We start from the raw sequence: 18,786 nt of genomic DNA, 5'->3' as shown, positions 1-18,786 counted from the left end.
AAAATCCGTCTCTACTAAAAATACGAAAAAATTAGCCAGATTTGTGGCTTGTGCCTATAATCCCAGCTACTCGGGAGGCTGAGGCAGGAGAATCGCTTAGAATCCAGGAGGCAGAGGTTGCAGTGAGCTGAGATTGTGCCATTGCACTCCAGCAGGGGAACTCACACGTTATCCTTATTTCTGGATGACATTGTGCTTTTAATGATAGACTGTTACATACTAAGTAGAAACTATATTTGTATTTAGTATTTTTCTTTTCAATGAAGAAAAATATTGCTAGCAGTACTTTTAAACTTGTTGTACTACCTTTTGACAACTTGGGAAATCCTAGAACAGGTTTATATATTTTGTATGTATCTTACTTCCTAATTACTTGAAGCCTTCTACAACTGTTGTTCTTCCCCCCACCCTTTCAACCTCTCAACTCCCTTCTTTCCCCCATACTTTAAAGAAGGAAACTGAAATTCCTGATGTAATTTATATTTTTCATATATATATATATGTTTAAGAGACTGGATTTTGCTGTGTTGCTTAGTCTAGTCTCAAACTCCTGGTCCCAAGTGATGCTCTCTTGGCCTCTTGAGTAGCTGCAACCAGAAGCATGAGCCACTGCACCAAGCCTGATATAATGATTTTCTGAAAGACAGCAAGATCAGAAATTTGGTGAAAGAGACTTGACAAGCTCACTGAATTCCTTGAGCCCCAAACCCAAGTTTCTACCTATGTAATAGCTTTTATTTAATCTTTTTTGTTTTATTACTCACCAAAAAGTGGGTTATTGTGGTGGTAATTGTAATGATAATAGTAGTATATAATGCTCTGTTTACGAATAGTTTAACATATAGATGTTAAACTATCCGCAACTTAGAATGGTTTGACTTAACAGTTTTCTGACTTTACAATGGTACAAAAACAATACACATTCAGTAGAAACCAATATTCATTCAGTAGAAACCATTCAAGCATCCATTTTTTCACTTTTGTTACAATATTCAGTAAATTACAGGACATATTCAACACTTTATTATAAAATAGGCATTGCATTAAATGCTTTTGCTCAACTGTAACCTAATACAAGTGTTCTGAGAATGTTTAAGGTAGGCTGGGCTAAGCTGTGATGTTTGGTAGGTTAGGTGTGTTAAATGCATTTTTGACTTGCTGTATTTTCAACTGATGAGTTTATAAGGACAAAATCCCATTGTAAGCTGAAGAACATTTGTTCTCTTTTTGAGTTTGACAACATGTCTGTAATGTAGGCATTATTGACTCCATTTTTCAGATGAAGAAACTGAGAGTATACATAGTTGACTTTTTCTCATGAATTCAAGAATGATTAAGTTAAAATTTTATTTCTATCATTTTAATGTGGAATAGTTATGGATAGTTGATCAGAGTGATACACCAGTTGACTTTTTGGCCTAAACTTCCTGCCTAGTCATTTCAAGATTCTTCGACAGTCTCCCTTTTAGTCATCAAATTTGCACACTCTTGATGTACATAAAGCTTTCTGTTGTTTCAAGTGAAATTGAGTTTTGGGCCAGGCACGGTGGCTCACACCTGTAATCCCAGCATTTTGGGAGGTTGAGGCAGGCGGATCCCTTGAGGTCAGAAGTTTGAGATCAGCCTGGCCAACATGGCAAAAAACCCGTCTCCACTAAATATACAAAAATTAGCTGGGCATGGTGATGGGTGCTTGTAATCCAGCTACTTGGGAGGCTGAGCAGAAGAATCACATGAATCTGGGAGGTGAAGGTTGCAGCGAGCCTAGATCACGACACTGCACTCCACCCTGGGTGACAGAGCAAGAGTCTGTCTTAAACAAAACAAAAACAAAAAAACTGAGTTTTGATTTTTATTGTTGAAAACATTTAGGATTAAGTTTAGCATATAACAGTCTCCTCCTCCCCACAAAGAGTCTTAAACAAGAGAGAGATTCATTTGTCTTTCATAAAAAAAGTCTGGAATTAGGCAGTCCAGGATAATATGGTGCTCTGTGGTTACTAAGGATTTAGGATCCTTACTGCTGTTTGCTTCTCTGACTGTAGGATGGGCCTAGATGTTTGCTGTCCTCTAGCCCTCATTTTCCCCTTTCCACAAAGCAGTTTGAGAGGAAGAAAAGAGGGGTGTTCCCCCTGCCCCCGCTTAAGGAAACTTCCAAGAAGTTCCACGTAACATTTTTGCTTATATCTCATTGGTCAGAATTAGTCTTAGGGCCATACCTAACTGTAGTGGAGGATGGAAGATGCAGTCCTTTTCTGGGTAGAGTGTGTATAGTAACATGCTAAAATGAAAATGGGTTTTGCTACTAAGGAAGAAGGGAAGAGAGGATATTGGGAAGCCACTAGCATTCTCAGTTCCAGGGCCTATCAGAGTGACCCAACCTTATCTCCCACATGGTATAGAAGACCACTCTGCAGCTTTCCTGGGATATTTTCAACCAGTCTTTGCCATGTTTTCCAACAAGATGTTTTTTTCTTGAAATGTATATACCTTTACACAAAGATTTTTTTAAAAGCTAAATAATACAAGATAATGACAAAGATCATTACAGTTTCCATTTTAAGTTCAACTTTGAGTTTTCTTCCAAAATTGATTAGTTTGTTGGAAATGGAAATTCAAATGGTATAGAATGAGTTTTGTTTTCTGTTTTTTTTTTTTTTTTTTTTTTTTTTTTTTTTTTTTTTTTTTTTTTTTGAGACAGAGTCTCATTTGTCACCCAGGCTGGGGTGCAGTGGCATGATCTCAGCTCATTGCATCCTCCACCTTCTAGGTTCAAGCAATTCTTGTGACTCAACCACCCGAGTAGCTAGGCTTACAGATGTGTGCCACCACACCCGGCTAATTTTTGTATTTTTAGTAGAAATGGGATTTCATTCTGTTGACCAGGCTGGCCTCCTGACCTGAAGAGATTCGCCTACCTTGGCCTCCCAAAGTGCAGGGATTACAGACATGAGCCACCATGCCAGGCCATAGAAAAAGGTTTTAAGTGAGAATAAAGTATCTGTGAAATGTATCTGATCATTGGTAAAGGAAAAAGTGTGATTTTTTTTTCTTTAATTTTTTTGAAGCCTGGGTAAGTTATTAGATTACACATTTTTGGGGAATAGAGGACTCACTTTTATAAAATATAAGATTATTGTTTTTTGAATAAATGACATTTATATAAGTTAATTTTTAAAAAGTACAAAATGGTCATATTGTGAAAAGTTGTTCTCCCATTCCTGCCTTGAGTCCCCAGTATGTTTCTGCTATCGGTACTGAATGTTTTTTACTTCTTGTATATAATTCCTCCTTTTCCTCCCATTTTAAAAACCACTGGTTTAAAAGCCATTGCTAAGGCTTTCTTTTTTCGCTTAATGATATATGCAGTATGCATGCCTTGATGATAAGGACATGTTCTGAGAAATGGTGACTTCATTGTGAAAACGTCATAGAAAGTACTTAAACAAACCTAGATGTATACCTAACTATATGTCATATGGTATAGCCTAATGCCTTTAGGCTGCAAGCCAGTACAGCATGTTACTGTACCAAATACTGTAGGCAATTGCAACACAGTGGCAAATATTTGTATATTTAAACATATCTTAAGCATGGAAAAGGCACAGTAAAAATATGATATTATAATCCTGCAGAACCACCATGGCATATGTGGTCCATCATTGACTGAAACATTGTAATGCAGTGCATGACTAAATTAGAGTATTTCATAATGGTGTTTTAAGAGCTTCCTCATCCTCCTTTCCAAGGCTCTACTGTTCAGTGTTTCACTGAATGGATAAGCCATAATTCATTAAACAGAAAAGTCTTTTTTTTTTTTTTTAAAATAGAAAAATCTTGTCTTAATTTTCATGTCACTACCTGCTCTGTAAACAGCATTCATTCATATTAATGGAACTGAACTCCTGAATGTGACTGTGCAGAATATTTCTCTTCTTGATGGTTGACTATCCTAACTAGCTGAGAGGATTTTCCCTTCTTTAAGGACCAAGATGTTTAAGATTCAGTCATTTTGGAAATAAATCCTTCTAAATTGTGTTGTGTAACTATAAAATGTATTTCTTCTTAACAGTAAAATAGTGAGCATTTTACAATGGTTTTAACACAATTATCAACATCAGTTATTGTTTAGGAATATAAAAGACTAATATTTTAGGAGCTTTTGCTGGTTTTGCCTTACTAAGTGAAACTATTTGGACACATATCATCTATCTATTTGGCCTGCTTTTTAGATTTTTTTTTCTCTTCATCTTTCTTGTTTCCTATGTTGGCTGCCTCTAACATAGTGTTCCTTTTTCCTCTGGTATTTATTCCCCACTGCTTCCCAGTTCCCTTTCTTAATTTGCTTTGTAAATTTGTGGTGGACAATCAGCCAGATAACCAGGACAGAAATATTTCTAAAATAAAAATAGATAGATCCAGAGAGAAGGCCTGCTGGAGTTTTCCTCCAGTTGAAAATTTTGGAATGAATGTTTTGGAATTCTGGATACTTAGAGGGCCTTTTTGCTTCCTGGTTATTACCATGTTCTAGGACAGCTCTGTCTGATGGAACTTTCTGTGATGATAGAAATGTTTTATGTCTGCCCTATCCGTTCTGATAGTCACGATATCCTGATGTAGTTCTTGAGCACTTGACATGTGGCTAGTATTAACTAAACTTTTAATTTTAATTAAATTCAGACCACATGTGACAACTGGCTGTATGTTAGGTGACATAGTTCTAGACTGTAGTTAACTAACTTAAATACAGCAAGCTTGATTAGAGTAGACCTTGAACTAGGATGCTATTATTTTATAGTGCTGAGAAGAATAAATTTTTAATTTTGGAAGGGACACAATTTGTAATGTAGATTATCAGATTAGGTTAAAGTAAATTATTAAATTGGAACTGCCTTTTCATATTGACATTACAGTTATTTAAAAGCATAGCATTCTAAAGCCATTGATACCAGCGTTTATTTATGGTTTGTATCTGTGGCAAAGCTGTGAGTCCTTTTGGTAACTAGGGTGAAATTAGTAGCACTCTAACTTTATTTATAGGACTTGGTTAGATAGTTGCCTGAGTGCCAGAAACTCCTACAAAAAACTTTGACCTTCCCTAACAAAAACTCAAAGGATAAAATGTTCCATAGTAGAAGATCTCAGTTGTATCTGACATATACAAAACATTACTTTTTAATGGAGCAGTCTGTAACAAACAAACAAAAAAATGCATAAATAATTAAAAGATTTTGGTAACCGCTAGGAATAAAACAAATAGGTCACATTAACAGAGAGTATGGACTTGTGGGGAAAGACCTCCAACTAGATAGAGTAGTCTGGAGAGTTTTATTTGAGGAAGTGATATTTAAGATGAGATCTAAAAGATAAGAAGGAGCCAGCCTTGCAAAGAATGAAGGTAGAATGAGGAGGGATTTCAAAAAGAGGAAATGAAGGGTGTGCAGGAGAGGAATTGACACAAGATGAGTGTCTTTAGAACAGTGATTGAGAGGAGATATGATATGAAGTGAAATTGGAGAGGTGGGTACCTAGCAGGTCACATAAGGCCTTAAAGACCATCATAAGGAGTTTGGAAAGAAAAAAAAAATGTAATGTGATGCCATAGAAGCGGGAGAGTGATATGATCTGGTGTTTGTTTCTCAAAGTTTCTCTGGCTGCTGTGTGATGATTGTTTTGGAAGGGAGCAACAATGGAAATAGGGGAACTAGTGTGATACTCAGGAAAGAGATGATGGTGGTTTGGGTTAAGGTGGTGGCAGTGGAGATCAAGTGAAGTCACACGCAGAACTTGCTGTAGGCTGATGTGAGGGATGAGGGGTGAGGGAAGGGTTTCTGGCTTTCTTAATTGTCAGGTAGTGCCAGGGGATTTCAAGGGTGGTGATGGTGGAGAATTAAAGACCCAGTTTTGGGCATGTTTAATTTGACATGTTTGTGTGACAGCTGAGTAGCCATATTGGAGCATGGGACGAGGTCTCTGCTAAGGATGTAACTTGGTAGTTATTAACATGTTGATGGTATTTGAAGTGATGGGAATGGATGAGACAACTCAAAGAAGACTACTCAGGATGAACTCCAAAGAACACTGTCCTTTTAGAGGTTTGTCAAAGGAGAAGCTGTAAAGAAATACTGAAACAGAATAACTGATGATGCATGAAAAAACAACAACAAAAAAAGCGACATTGTAGTATACAGTATCAGAAGCTAGAAGAAGAGAATGTTTAAGTAGGATGTCAACTTTGTTGAATCCTGCTAAGAGGTCAGATAAAAGTGGAAGTAGTAGACCTTGATAAGTTGATTTAAAGGAGTGGAGGGCTTGGAAACTTTGTTTTGAGTATATTGAAGAAAATGAGGGGTAAAGAAATTGAGATAGGTATAGACAACAACTTTTTCAAGATTATTTACCCTGAAGGGGTGAGCAGGGAAATAGCAGGTAGCTGGAGGAAGATGAGGGGTCAAAGGAAAATTGAAAAAATTAGGGTTCATTTAGTCATTTATTTATTATAAGACATTAGATTTAGTGATAAGAGATTGAATGCTTCTCATTTAAAATGACATAGATGGAAAATTAGCTAAGAGGTTGTGTGCAGTGGCTTATGGCTGTAATCCCAGCATTTTGGGAGGCTGGGGCAGGATTGCTTGAACCCAGGAGTTCAAGACTAGTCTGGGCAACATAGCAAGACCTACCACTTCTCTACAATTTTTTTTTGTTGTTGTTAGCTGAGCGTGGTGGCATGTACTTGTAGTTCCAGCCACTTGGGAGGCTGAAGCCGGAGAACAGTTTGCCCCTAGGAGGTCACGGCTGCAGTGAATCATGATTGTGCCACTGCACTCCAGCCTGGGTAACAGAGTGAGATCCTGTCTCAAAACAAACAGTTAAAAAAACAAAAGAAGAAAATTAGAGTGAATAGTGAAGAGCAAATGAAGGAGGTTTGAGGAGAAGCAAGAATAGTCATTTTGGGGAGTAGGAAAGTTTACAAGGGCAGCTTTGGTAGGATTGCTTGGCATCATTGAGTGTCATTTGAGGTTTGTGATCATAAATATATAGTGAGGTCAGTCAGCTTGGTTATGTGATTTTTCGCCAGCAACATTCAGCTGATTGGGCATAGGCACTAGAAAATGCAGATAATCGCATTTAACCAGGATTGGAGTTTTGTCAGGTGGCAGTGATGGAGAGGACAAATGATTGAGGGTATTTGCAAGGGAGAGATTATAATTATGGAACACAGCATCAAAGTTGGACAAAGGAGGTGCAGAACCAGAGCAGGTAGATAATGAAAAAGTGGCTGAGATGGGAGGATTTCATGAAGTCAAAAATTGTAGTGGAGGGGATACTAGAGCAAGTTAGTTAGAAACAAGGGAAGTTATTTGAGAGTATAATTGAAACATAGTAAAGAAAGAAAGATCTCTTAGGTTAGTGCAGTTTTCTAGTTCATTCGTTTGTCCTTTCCCCTTTCCCCTCTCCCCTCTCCCCTCTTTCTTTCCTTTCTTTCTTTCGACAGAGTCTCACTTTGTTGCCCAGGCTGGAGTGCAGTGGTGCAGTCTCAACTCACTGCAACCTCTGTCTTCAGGATTCAGGTGATTCTCCTGTCTCAGCCTTCTGAGTAACTGAGACTACAGGTGCACCACCATACCCAGCTAATTTTTTTGTTTGTTTGCTTGCTTTTTAGCAGAGACGGGGTTCACCATGTTGACTAGGCTGGTCTTGAATTCCTGACCTCAAGTGATCCGCCTGCCTCAGCCTCCCAAAGTGCTGGGATTACAGGTGTGAGCCACTGTGCCTGGCCAAGATAATGCGGTTTTTGGTTTTGGGGATAGTAGCTCTGGGTTTCCTAATAACTGGGAGTAGGAGCCCTTAGAAATCACCTGTTTCCCTTCTCTAAGAGGCTAGCTTTGAGATGGACCCCTTTCTCCTTGTATACATCTGGAGCTTATTTTAGACATCATAGAAAGTAACCACCGTTCACACAAGTTTCTGGGTCTCTTCTCTTAATGACATCAGTAATAGCAGTGTTTTGGCCAGTGCACAGCTGTTGGAAACTTATGTACAGTATGTGTACACCAACTCCCAAACCCTATATTTGTCGTTTCTTGTTGTTTTTCACTTTTTTCTGGAGATGAGAGTCTCACTGTGTTGCCCAGGCTGGTCTCAAACTTCTGAGCTCAAACAAACCCTCCCCACTCAGCCTTCTGAGAAGCTAGGATTATAGGCTCACAACACCACATCTGGCTTCATTTGTTATTTAAAGTCTTGGTAATGGGAAGAGAGAGAGTGCAAGATTATATCCAAGGTAAGTTTTTCAGTGATTTTTTTCCAGTCTTGATTCAGTTTCGTCAGTGAATAAGTATGTTTTAGTGGAAACGATCTTGGAGTCTTAAAAACTAGTATTGAACTTTTGTCCCTTTATTCACTAGCTGTGAGACCATGAGTCTATTATGTAACCACTTTGGGCCTAAATTTCCTTTGATCTGTGAAAATAATAATAGGGCCTATCTTACAGAGATATTGTGAAGATGCAGTGTGAAAATGTATGCAGAGTTGTGGTACATAATATGCTCTGAGTAAATAGAAGTTGCTGGTGGTTTTACATTGAAACCAGCAAGTAGGAGAGGAATGTTCCCTCTTTTGTCTTCCACAGTGGTTTACATTCCCTAATTGGAAAGTGGCAACCATATCTACCCCTTCTCCCGTGAGTCACTGCTGCCACATGCGGCCACTGCCTCCATCTAGACCGGCTTCTCAGATTTCAGTGTGCCTGAGAATTACCTGGGGCTTTTGTTATAATTTGATTTTGAGTTTGTACGTCTAGGGTGGGGTCTGAGATTCTTCAAATCTAAGGAACTTCCAGTTGATGCTCATTCTGCTGATGCTGGTCCACGTGTCACATTTGAGTAACAGAATTCTATTAGAGATTGCCCTGTGGGAATCCCTGCTATTTTAAGCTGAGAGGAAGTGAGAGAAAAAGAGCCTCATTCTTTCAAATTTTTGTTTTTAAGTCAGATTCATAAACAATACTTATACATCTCATTTCTCTAGCTTAGTGTTGTTATGGTGAGCCTGCATTCTCTCTACCAGTCCAGAAAGTGATAGGAATATAAATTATGTATAGAGGGCTGCCTCGGATGTCATTTGAAAAATTTTCAGTGCCTGATTTCTCAGGTACATTTTTGAAAAATTGTTCTGGCTCCCCAGGTATGCCTACTTCTCCCCACTATCCTCTTATAACCACAGAGAAAGTCATATAAAACAAGTAGCCTCCCATCCTGGCCAACATGGTGAAACCCCTTCTCTACTAAAAAAAAAAAAAAAAAAAAAAAAAAAAAAAAAGGAGCCTGGTGTGGTGATACACACCTGTAATCCCAGCTACCTGGGAGACTGAGGCAGGAGAATTGCTTGAACCCGGGAGTTAGAGGTTGCAGTGAGCAGAGATCATGCCACTGCACTCCAGGCTGGGCCACAGAGCAAGACTCCATCTCAAAAACAAACAAACAACAACAACAAAAACAAGTAGCCTCTTGAATTATTGGAGTCAGAGGCAGAGAATCTAAAATGTGGCTCTACATCCTTTCTGCCCACCATACCCTTTACATTGCAAAATGCAGCATTTTTGAGAAGTAGGAATTCAGGATGCAAGGTTAGAATTATTGACAATACCTATATTGCTGTCCCAGATTATCTGATTTTTCTTTCTCAGAAGCAAGCATGCCAGAAACTTCCTCTGTGGGCCCTCCTCAGAAGGCTTTCGTCAATGCTCAAATTGATGGATTTTCTCCTCTGAATTAATAGATAGGCTGATAAGCTTCAGAGTACAGTCACACAGTCTGGTAACATACTCTCCTGTTAGAATGAAATATGTATGCATCTTAATCTCTGTGTATAAGATTATGATTCTTTTTAGAGTCTCTTTATAGTGTGGAATTTTTACACCTTTTTGTCTCTTAATGTGGATTGTCCATAGCTATAAAGCATAACTTTCCTTATTTGACTTTGATAATTGGAAAGAAATCTTTTTTTCTCTTACCACTTTGTTTCCCTTTCTTTTCTTTCTTGCCTTTTTTTTTTTTAAGGTAGAAAAATGTGAACATGCAGGAGCATGTATAAAAAAGATAGCTTAGCTTCCCTGTGGGTTTTTGGTTTTTGTATGTATTCATAAAGGAAACATACCAGAAGAGTTGGTGGACCAGACTGACCACCTAATTTTAAAGATTATGATCAGAAAGGGAACGGATGCATTTATAGTAGGAATTTACAAGCCCTTCCTGTAGTTTAAAATAAGTTTATAATGGTTCCATCTGTAGGAATTTTAGAGCTAGTTTCAGAGTTTTTGTGACATATTTAAACTTTTCTTACTTTATTTTGAGGGTTTCTTTTCTCGGTATTTTTCTCCTGCTTTGCTGCAGGGTATGTCTTTTATCTTTATCCTCTCCCAAACTTGATTAAAAGATAACACTATAAAGTTACAGTATGAAAATCCAAAATTTCATTGTATTTATTTTATTGATACTTGGTTAAGAATGAATGACTGACGGCTGGGCATAGTGGCTTATGCCTGTAATCCCACACTTTGGGAGGCCCAGGCGGGTAGATTGCTTGAGGTCAGGTGTTCGAGACCAACCTGGGCAACATAGTGAAACCCCATCTCCACCAAAAATACAAAAAAATTAGCCAGGCATGGTGGTGTGCACCTGTGGTCCCAGCTACTCTAGAGGCTGAGGTGGGAGGATCGCTTGAGCCTGGGAGGCAGAGGTTGTGATAAGCCAAGATCACACCACGGCACTCCAGCCTGGGATACAGAATGAGACCCTGTCTCAAAAAAAATGAATGAGAGTCAGTAATAATAAGACTCTTCAAAGAGTTTGAAAAACTAATCTCTTATCACTGTAATTTTAATATAGTTATTTAGAGTATAGTTTAGGGTTCTGACGTAAGATTTAGGGCAGGAGCTGTGAAACTAGAGAGGAAAGTTGTATATAAAAACTGATTATGGACATGTAAAAGAGTCTAAGTAACAGTTTATGGAAAGTCAAGGTTTATTTTCCTTTTTTATTTAGAAAACAGGCCGTCTCAGTTTCAGGCTTAGAAGTCCTTATTCCTCTTTTGTACTAGAAATGTGGTAATCCTGCCTTCAGAAGAAGCAGAGAGATTCATTGTAAAGAAAAAGAAAAGGTTTGGGTGAGGCCAAGATGAATACCTGCTCCACCTTTCCAAGTTTAAATGAGCTGGGAGTTTAAAGTGGGAGGAGAGAAAAGGCTCTTCTGTGGAAAGCATGTGTTTAGTGTGGAAGTAAAGGAAAAGTGAGAAACCCCACTATGGCAGGTAATTAAGCCCGGAGCACATATAGTGGGAAGTATTAGGTAGGGAGAGCCAAAGTACCTGCATGGGGCCTACCTTGAGTGTGAGACTTGTAGACCTTACTTGGAGATTTTATAAAGAGAAAGTAGCTGTTTCAACATGTCTTGAAGGGGAATCAAAACCCTGAGGCAGCTGGAAGGTGGTTTTTGTTTGCTTTTTATATTGTTTTGTTTTTTCTTTAATGAGTGGAAGGAGTGGAATATTCCTCAAAACATATTACCCTTTGAGAATGTTTTGTGCACCTACTGTGTGCCAGGTACTTACGCCAAAGACTCCATGGCCAAAAATAGATGAGCCAAGACCAGATGTTAGATCTCCACCCTGGAAGATGTGGAAAGGAGATATGATTGGAGTAGTAGCCTGCAGAGGTGGTCAGTGTCATGTTACAAACAACAGGCCCCACAGAGAAAGGAGCTCATTCACCACCGGGGTGTGCTTTTGGATTTGAACATGGAGAAATGGGTCAGGGAATCAGGGACCAAGCATGGACATTGGTATTAGCATTAGAATATGGGGAATAACTCTATTGTTTTCTGAATAAAAACCATTAGGTTATTTGATACTTGTTCACCACTGGGTGTAATGAATGAAACTTGCCTGGCATATAGGAGGCACTTAATAAATGTTTGAACTGAACTAAAATTAGAAATTAGAAATCCTGGTGGTCACCAGGAACATGGCAGATGGTTTACATAGTTACATCATTACAGCACCTCCGAAAGGAGTATTACACTTATTTTTTGGTTGAGGAAACAGAAGCCTGGACAGGTTGGAAAATTTCCCCAGGCCATCACGATAGTCTTCTAGATCTAGAATTTAAAGGCAGGCCGTGTACCTTAGCCTGTCTGTGTGGTTAGTAAAGTGTCCGTATCATGCTAGGAGCTCATGATGCACTTGACTCCTTCAGAAGCTAGGCTATGTTGATCTGAACTAGGGCAATAGTAATAAAAAGGATGAAAAGCCTGTTCAGTTTTATATCTAAGTTTTCCTGTGTTTTAAAATATTGTAAGATTGAGAATTATTGGTGGTGAAATGACAAAGAATAGTGGTGTCAAGCAGACATTGTGTGAAAGGAATGTGGGCTCTGGGGCAGGTTCTGTGTGCATGCTTGGCTTCTGCAAGAGGCTTCAGAATTGGAGCATAGGGGAAGCTTGGCTGACTCGCCTTGATCTTAGAGGGCAGAGTTTTTTGATTGTTTCATTCATGTTTAAAGAACTCATCTTAAACTAATTTACATCTAGCACTAGAAACTGGTGCTGGTGGTTTATTACTGACCCCACCCATCCCTGTCTTTTGCAATAATCTTTGTGAGTGGTGACTGTGTTTCTAGAAGTAGAATTACAGAGAGAGATTCCCTGAAGGCAAATACAGAGAGAGTGTGCTGTACACTCTAGTTCAGAAACTCAGGACTGGGAACTCCCAGAGAGAATGAGAGAGTGAGAGAGAGAGAGAGAGAGAGAGAGAGAGAGAGAGGAAGGGAGAGGGAGGGACGGAGGGAGGGTGAGAGGGGAGGAGAGAGAACAACAGAACAGTCAGTTGGAGAGGAGGGGGGAGGAGACCAGTCTTTTTTAAAGGATTTTTTAACTCAAGTGATTTTGGGGGGTTTCTCCGCACCTTGAACCCGTGTCCCCCTTCCCCCCAGTTCTGGCATCTTCTTTCCTACGGTTCACTGAAGTGCCTTTTTGCAGTCCAGGATCAACTGACCGCTGAGTTTGAGCAGCCCGATCTGACATGATGTACCTCTGGGTGAGTACAGAGTGCTGTGGGTGAGGGTTTGCACTTGCACATATAAGGAGTGGAAAGCTGCGAGATTCTGCTCTTGCACAAATGGCCTCCCCACAGAGCACAGACTGCCACATCCCCTTCTGTTCCAAGGTGTTAGGTTTTTAAAACCTAGCAGTGATTGTGACACTGTTTTTTTCCCTCCCACTATGTTGTTTATCTTGTCAGACTTAGGCGCAAGGGCTGAACTCCCTGTGCAGTATCATCCCCTGGGCTTGGTGGGTTTGGAGAAGGCAAGTGGGGCAGGTGAAGTGAGCTGGTTGCTTCAGGAACTGCAGTCTTCTTGGTGGGTCAGGATCAACTTGTGTTTTGTTTTGGGGGTACTGACCTTGATAAGCCATGTCTTTACATATTGAGAGCCAGTAGGTGGCATGATTATTAATTAGGAATAAGCTTTCATAAGTTTTTATCTAATAATTTTTATTTCACAACATTCTTGTGAAGTAGGTCACTCACTACTGTTATTAAAATTGTATGAGGAAAGTAATTAAGTCACAAAGAGTGACTTGCCCATAGTTAGAGATCAAGTCTAAAGTAGTTAGAATAGTAATTAATAATCAGATGTTATAAAGCATTTTATATTTACCAGGAATGTAGAACCTTCTATTATTATAATTTACCGTTAATTGTAGTATTTTAGTTTGGGATGGAGGAAAACTTCCTGGGACTGGACAAGTTTGTAAATTATGAAATGTGATAACTTTTAGAGGAATGTCGGGGAAATAATACAGAATCCACCCCCCTGCCCTTGCCTGCAATTTTGAGTTGTTAAGACAAGAACATCTTATAGTTCGTTGCAAAGATGGCAGTATGTCTCTTGAGCAAACAGCTGTTGTGTGTTGCTAAGGGAGCTTACTAGACGTGATGCCGTTGTCTACTAGTCAGCTTTTTGAAAGTTTCCCTTTGCCCTTTGCCCTTCAACCCAGATGTCTGGAATTGCAGGAACCTACTTGGCTAATGCAGGCTAAATTTATAAATATCAGAAAGGGAATTTTAACTGAGTTTACTGCGATGGAACTTGTTCACAGAAGATGTATATGCGTGTGTGTTGGGAGGGGCTGCTGCTTCTGCTTGTCCCTTCGTGTTTGAATATGACCTTGAAATATTATTTTCTCTCCTCTATTGATTTTTTTTTTGTAGTATTTGTAAGAGCTCAGAACTTTTCTGACACACTAATGTGAATTAAGTAGTTTTTGCCTCCCTGTAAACTAGTCATTTGTGCAGGCTCTTTGCAGCCTTGTGATTGGGATTGATCAGCCCTGTTGACCCAAACGATGGACTGCTCTGTCTTTTGATTTGTTTGGAAGAGGAGTTATGAAAGGAAGCCAGTTGAATTAATCTCATTTTCACTCACTTAATGTTTGATGAAAGCAGACAGTGACAGTCTCCTTAGTTATTTCCTTTGTGCTCATGTTGCAGTTATTTGTGTATTTATCTCAATTCTTTTTACTTACTAACCCCAGAACAGAGCTTCCCTACCAATGCCACATGCCAGATTGAGATTAAAATATGTCAAGATTACTATACCCCACAACCCTTGGAGCAGCCAGCTGGGCTCGGGAGTCCCCTGGTCACTTTGATCATGTGTGCCCTAATTTGTTTATCACTTTGTGCTATAAACGGTATTTCCTGTGTGTGCCATGACACCTGAAGGTTTAGGTAGCACTGCCTAGAGGGCAAAAAGCAGGTCAGCTCTCTCTGTTTTATTATTTGTATCGTCTAGCCCAGTGCCCCACACCTTTGTTTACTTCATTGAGGATATGCAGAAGGAGCTATAGCTGAATAATACCGAGATATGTAGAAGAAAACCTAGGTGGTCAAGCATTTAGTGCGAGGCACAGAGGAGCTGCTGTGGACTAGAAACAAGAGATGGGAGTTTTAGTGTAGGTTTAGCCAGTACCAAGCCATGGGACTTTTGACAGTCATTTAACTGTTCTGAGAGTCAGTTTCCACATCCATAAGATAATTGAACTGAACCTCTTCTGATTCTGAAATTCTGTGAAGTGAATTTTATGTAGCAGTAGATATGCCTGAAAGATGCCTAGTTCTGCAAGGATGTTTAGGTCCAGGTAAACAGAGAAAACCGTCATACATGCATATATCACCTCCATTGCATGTTTGGTTTGGTACCGGTAATGGGTCAGAGGCATTCTGAGTATTCTAGAAAAATTACTGAACTATGTTCAGTTGTCAGTACCTCTGAATTGATGCAGATGGACATTTTTAGAACCTATAGAATTGAAGAGTAAGAGTTATAACTTATCCAAGCGTTTTCATCTGTGTAGTTAGATGCAGCTCATTAATTTGCTCCTATGTGTCTAGAACTCTGAGATAGAATGCTACCTCTCTCTATGCTGCTTTGGCAGATTTTCTCCCCGCTTTCTTGTTGAGTCATCCTCTTTTTTAGTGAATTAGGTAATGTCAGTTGGCTGCATGAGGTGGTGAAGAGAATATAGGTTTCAGAAACTTGACTAGGTCTAAATCCCACCTCTGCCATTTTCAAGTGTATGACTGTTAACAAGTTACTTAACCTCTCTGAACCTTAGTTTCATTTGTCATATAGGAAAAATAGTGGCACTCAGGATTTTTGTAAAGTTTTAAGATAATCTATGAAACATACTTAACATAATGAAGTGGCACACAATAGTTACTCAGTAAATAACTAGTACAAGTCAACTTTTTGCTTTGAACATTTGCATAGGCAGACTACTCACCACCCCAAAGTGTTTTCTCTATCATGTTGAGGGTATCTTTGAATTTATATAGGGAGAACTTTGATGATAAACACAAACTAGTTTTCTCTAAAATATTTTCCCTCTTAATTTGTATGTTAAGTACTCATGGCTTGGGAGCCCTTGTTAAGGTTGCCTCCTGATGGAGAAAATTCCCATTGTTTGTTGTAAACTTTTTTTTTTTTTTGAGGTGTATGGTACCAGTAAGAATTCATTATGTCATTTATTCTCCATCTATCATCATCATCATCAAAAACAGGGAGAGAAAGAGACAGGCAGAGATATGATTCCTATATTGAGGGAACTTGTTTAATGATTATATAATTTATATCCAATAAACATAATTATAGACCACTTAACTTAAATTACCAGAAGACAGGATGTGTTCTCCCTGTCTGAGCAGTATTAGCTAGACAGGCACCAGGCACTCTCTTACTCATACTCTGTATGGATTAACTTCTGGATTTTATTTTGAACTGTTGTTTCGTCATAGATCAATTCCATCTTCTTAATAAATCAGTTCAGCCAACATTTAATGAATGCCCATAACGGGTAGAGCTAGCTGTTGCAAATACAAAGATGATTAAAGGTTAAAGACATAGTGTGCCCTTAACAAATTTATAGCATCATGGTAGGGAATGTGTACACAGGTAGTAATGATTTTTGTATGCTATTCAATTAAGAAGGTGCTTTTATGTGTTAGTTCATCCTCACAACATTGTTAAGGACTAAATATCATTATTTCTGTTGTCAAGTGAGGAAGCGACCATGAGAAGCACATGACAAGCAGTAAATGGCAGACCTGGAAACTCAGTCTCATCTTTTAAAAACTATGGCTCTTAGGCCGGGCACGGTGGCTCATGCCTGTTATCCCAGCACTTTGGGAGGTTGAGGTGGGTGGATCACTTGAGGTCGGGAGTTTGAAACCAGCCTGACAAGCATGGAGAAACCCCATCTCTACTAAAAATACAAAGTTAGCCGGGCGTGGTGGCGCAGGCCTGTAATCCCAACTACTCTTGAAGCAGAAGACTCTCTTGAACCCGGGAGGCGGAGGTTGCAGTGAGCAGAGATTGCAACATTGCACTCCAGCCTGGGCAACAAGAGCAAAACTCCGTCTCAGAAAACAAACAAACAAACATAAAAGACGATGGCTTGTATTTCATTTTACATTGTCTTCTTTTGGGAGAAGCTGTTGTTTTTGTTTTGTTTTAAACTGTCTATTGAGTGATAACATTTCATTTAGTCCTCAGTGCACCTGGAAGTTAGCTATTATCTTCATTTTACAGATGAGAAAGCAGATATTTCAGTAACTTGCTAAAGTCATACAATTTACAGTTGTCAGAGTTAGAATTTGAACTGTGGTTTGTCCATCCCTAAAACTTGCCGTACTACAGTTAACCTTCTATTTGTTCATTGGTTTCCAGTTTATCAGTATAGTAATCCTCCTTATCCATGGCTTCATTTTCTGTAGGTCTAGTTACCCAAGGTCAGTCACAGTCCAAAAGTATTATGATATTTTGAGAGAGAGAAAGAAACCACATTTGTGTAACTTTTATTGTAGTGTAATTATTCAATTTTATTATTAGTTACCACTAATCTCTTACTATGCCTAATTTGCAAATTAAATTTTAATCATATGTATAGTGTATATGTATAGAAAGAAACATAGTATATATAGAATTCAGTACTACCCAAAGTTTCAGGCATCTGCTTGGGGGTGTTGGAACATATTTCCCACAGATTAGAGGGTACTACCTATACTACTGTTAAGTATGGCACAAGGCTAGAGTAGAGAAATGAAAATAAGGAAACCTGAATTCTCTTTTCGTCACCCTTAGTTACTTGAAACAGTTACTTAATTGTGTATACCTTGATTTTTCAGGTTATGAAAAAGATATATTCTTAGGAACATTCATGGAATAATCTTAGAAAAATACATATCAGTCCTTTTAGAAATGAAGTAGTAACTGATGGCTTTATCATAAAACTTGGAAATCACAGACTATAAGTCACAGTTTTGGGTTTTGATTGTGTCATTTGTCAGCGTATCTGAGCTTGCTTCCTAATCTTTAAAATGGGACCAAGAGATTATTGAGATAATCTGTGAGAGTTTCCTGGAAGTTCTTTTGTGTGAGGCAAAAATAAGGTAATAACAATGCCTTATTATTCAGGTTTCATGTTAGTCAGTCATTTAGTGCTTTTTAATCACTATTTTGCCACTCTAATTCATCTACACAATTAGGGAACTAGACTTAATAGTAAATTGAGTTACCACAAAATGTAGACAACGGCTCAGTTCAGATAACATTTAAGGTCAGGTACTGTGATAGGTATTTGACTGTGAAAAGCCATTAAAAGATTCTAAGTAGGATTGAGAGTAGGGTGAAGTGACGTTTATAATTAGATTTGTTTTTTAAAAAGATGCCTACATAGATTAGAGGAGAGTAAAAGTCCAGAGAGAAGTTAGGTGATTGTAAGAGTCTCAGTGACAGGGAATGTCACGATAGAACAGGCTAGAGGGAAGCGGTGGAATTGTATGAGAGGTTCAGAAGGGAAAATTGACAGGATGTTATAATTTGGAAGAGGACCAGGTTTTTTTGTAGGAGGGAAGATGAAAGGGATCATGGGTTTGGTTTTGGATTTGGTACTTGGGGTAACTTTGAGATGTTCAAGAGGAAATACTGTTTACATGACCACCTAGGTCTGGAAATATAAGGAAAGGTAGAGGCTTTCCTCTATTGTGAGAAATCTGCATACCCTTGGCGGGTCTCATAATGGCTTAAAATGATAATGGTCTAGGAAGGAGGTAGAGCAAGAAGAGAAGTTAATGCTTGGAGAAAAATAAATTTTCCCTCCTCTCACCTCCTCTCCCCTCCCCTCCCCTCCCTTTCTCTCTTCCCCTGCCCCGTCCCCTCCCCTCCGC

The 18,786-nt window shown here is 38.9% G+C and overlaps 1 protein-coding gene across 23 annotated transcripts in view; it reads left to right on the top strand.

Moving 5' to 3' along the window:
• Positions 1–18,786, top strand: part of RBFOX2 (RNA binding fox-1 homolog 2) — a 291,883-nt gene that overhangs the window by 118,435 nt on the left and 154,662 nt on the right. Inside the window, exon 1 of one of the 23 annotated variants that reach the window (XM_017504060.2) lies at positions 13,038–13,095. The exons of the other annotated variants lie outside the window; for them this stretch is intronic. Coding sequence (XP_017359549.2) covers positions 13,081–13,095 — 15 coding nt within the window. The 5' untranslated portion in view covers positions 13,038–13,080. Of the gene's footprint in view, positions 1–13,037; positions 13,096–18,786 lie in introns of those variants that run through there. 23 annotated transcript variants of the gene reach the window in all.

The sequence above is a fragment of the Cebus imitator genome, unplaced genomic scaffold (genome assembly GCF_001604975.1).
Source record: "Cebus imitator isolate Cc_AM_T3 unplaced genomic scaffold, Cebus_imitator-1.0 Scaffold317, whole genome shotgun sequence".
NCBI classification, from domain to species: Eukaryota; Metazoa; Chordata; class Mammalia; order Primates; family Cebidae; genus Cebus; species Cebus imitator.
Note: the sequence above shows the minus strand (reverse complement) of the source record. Positions and strands in the feature narration are given on the sequence as shown.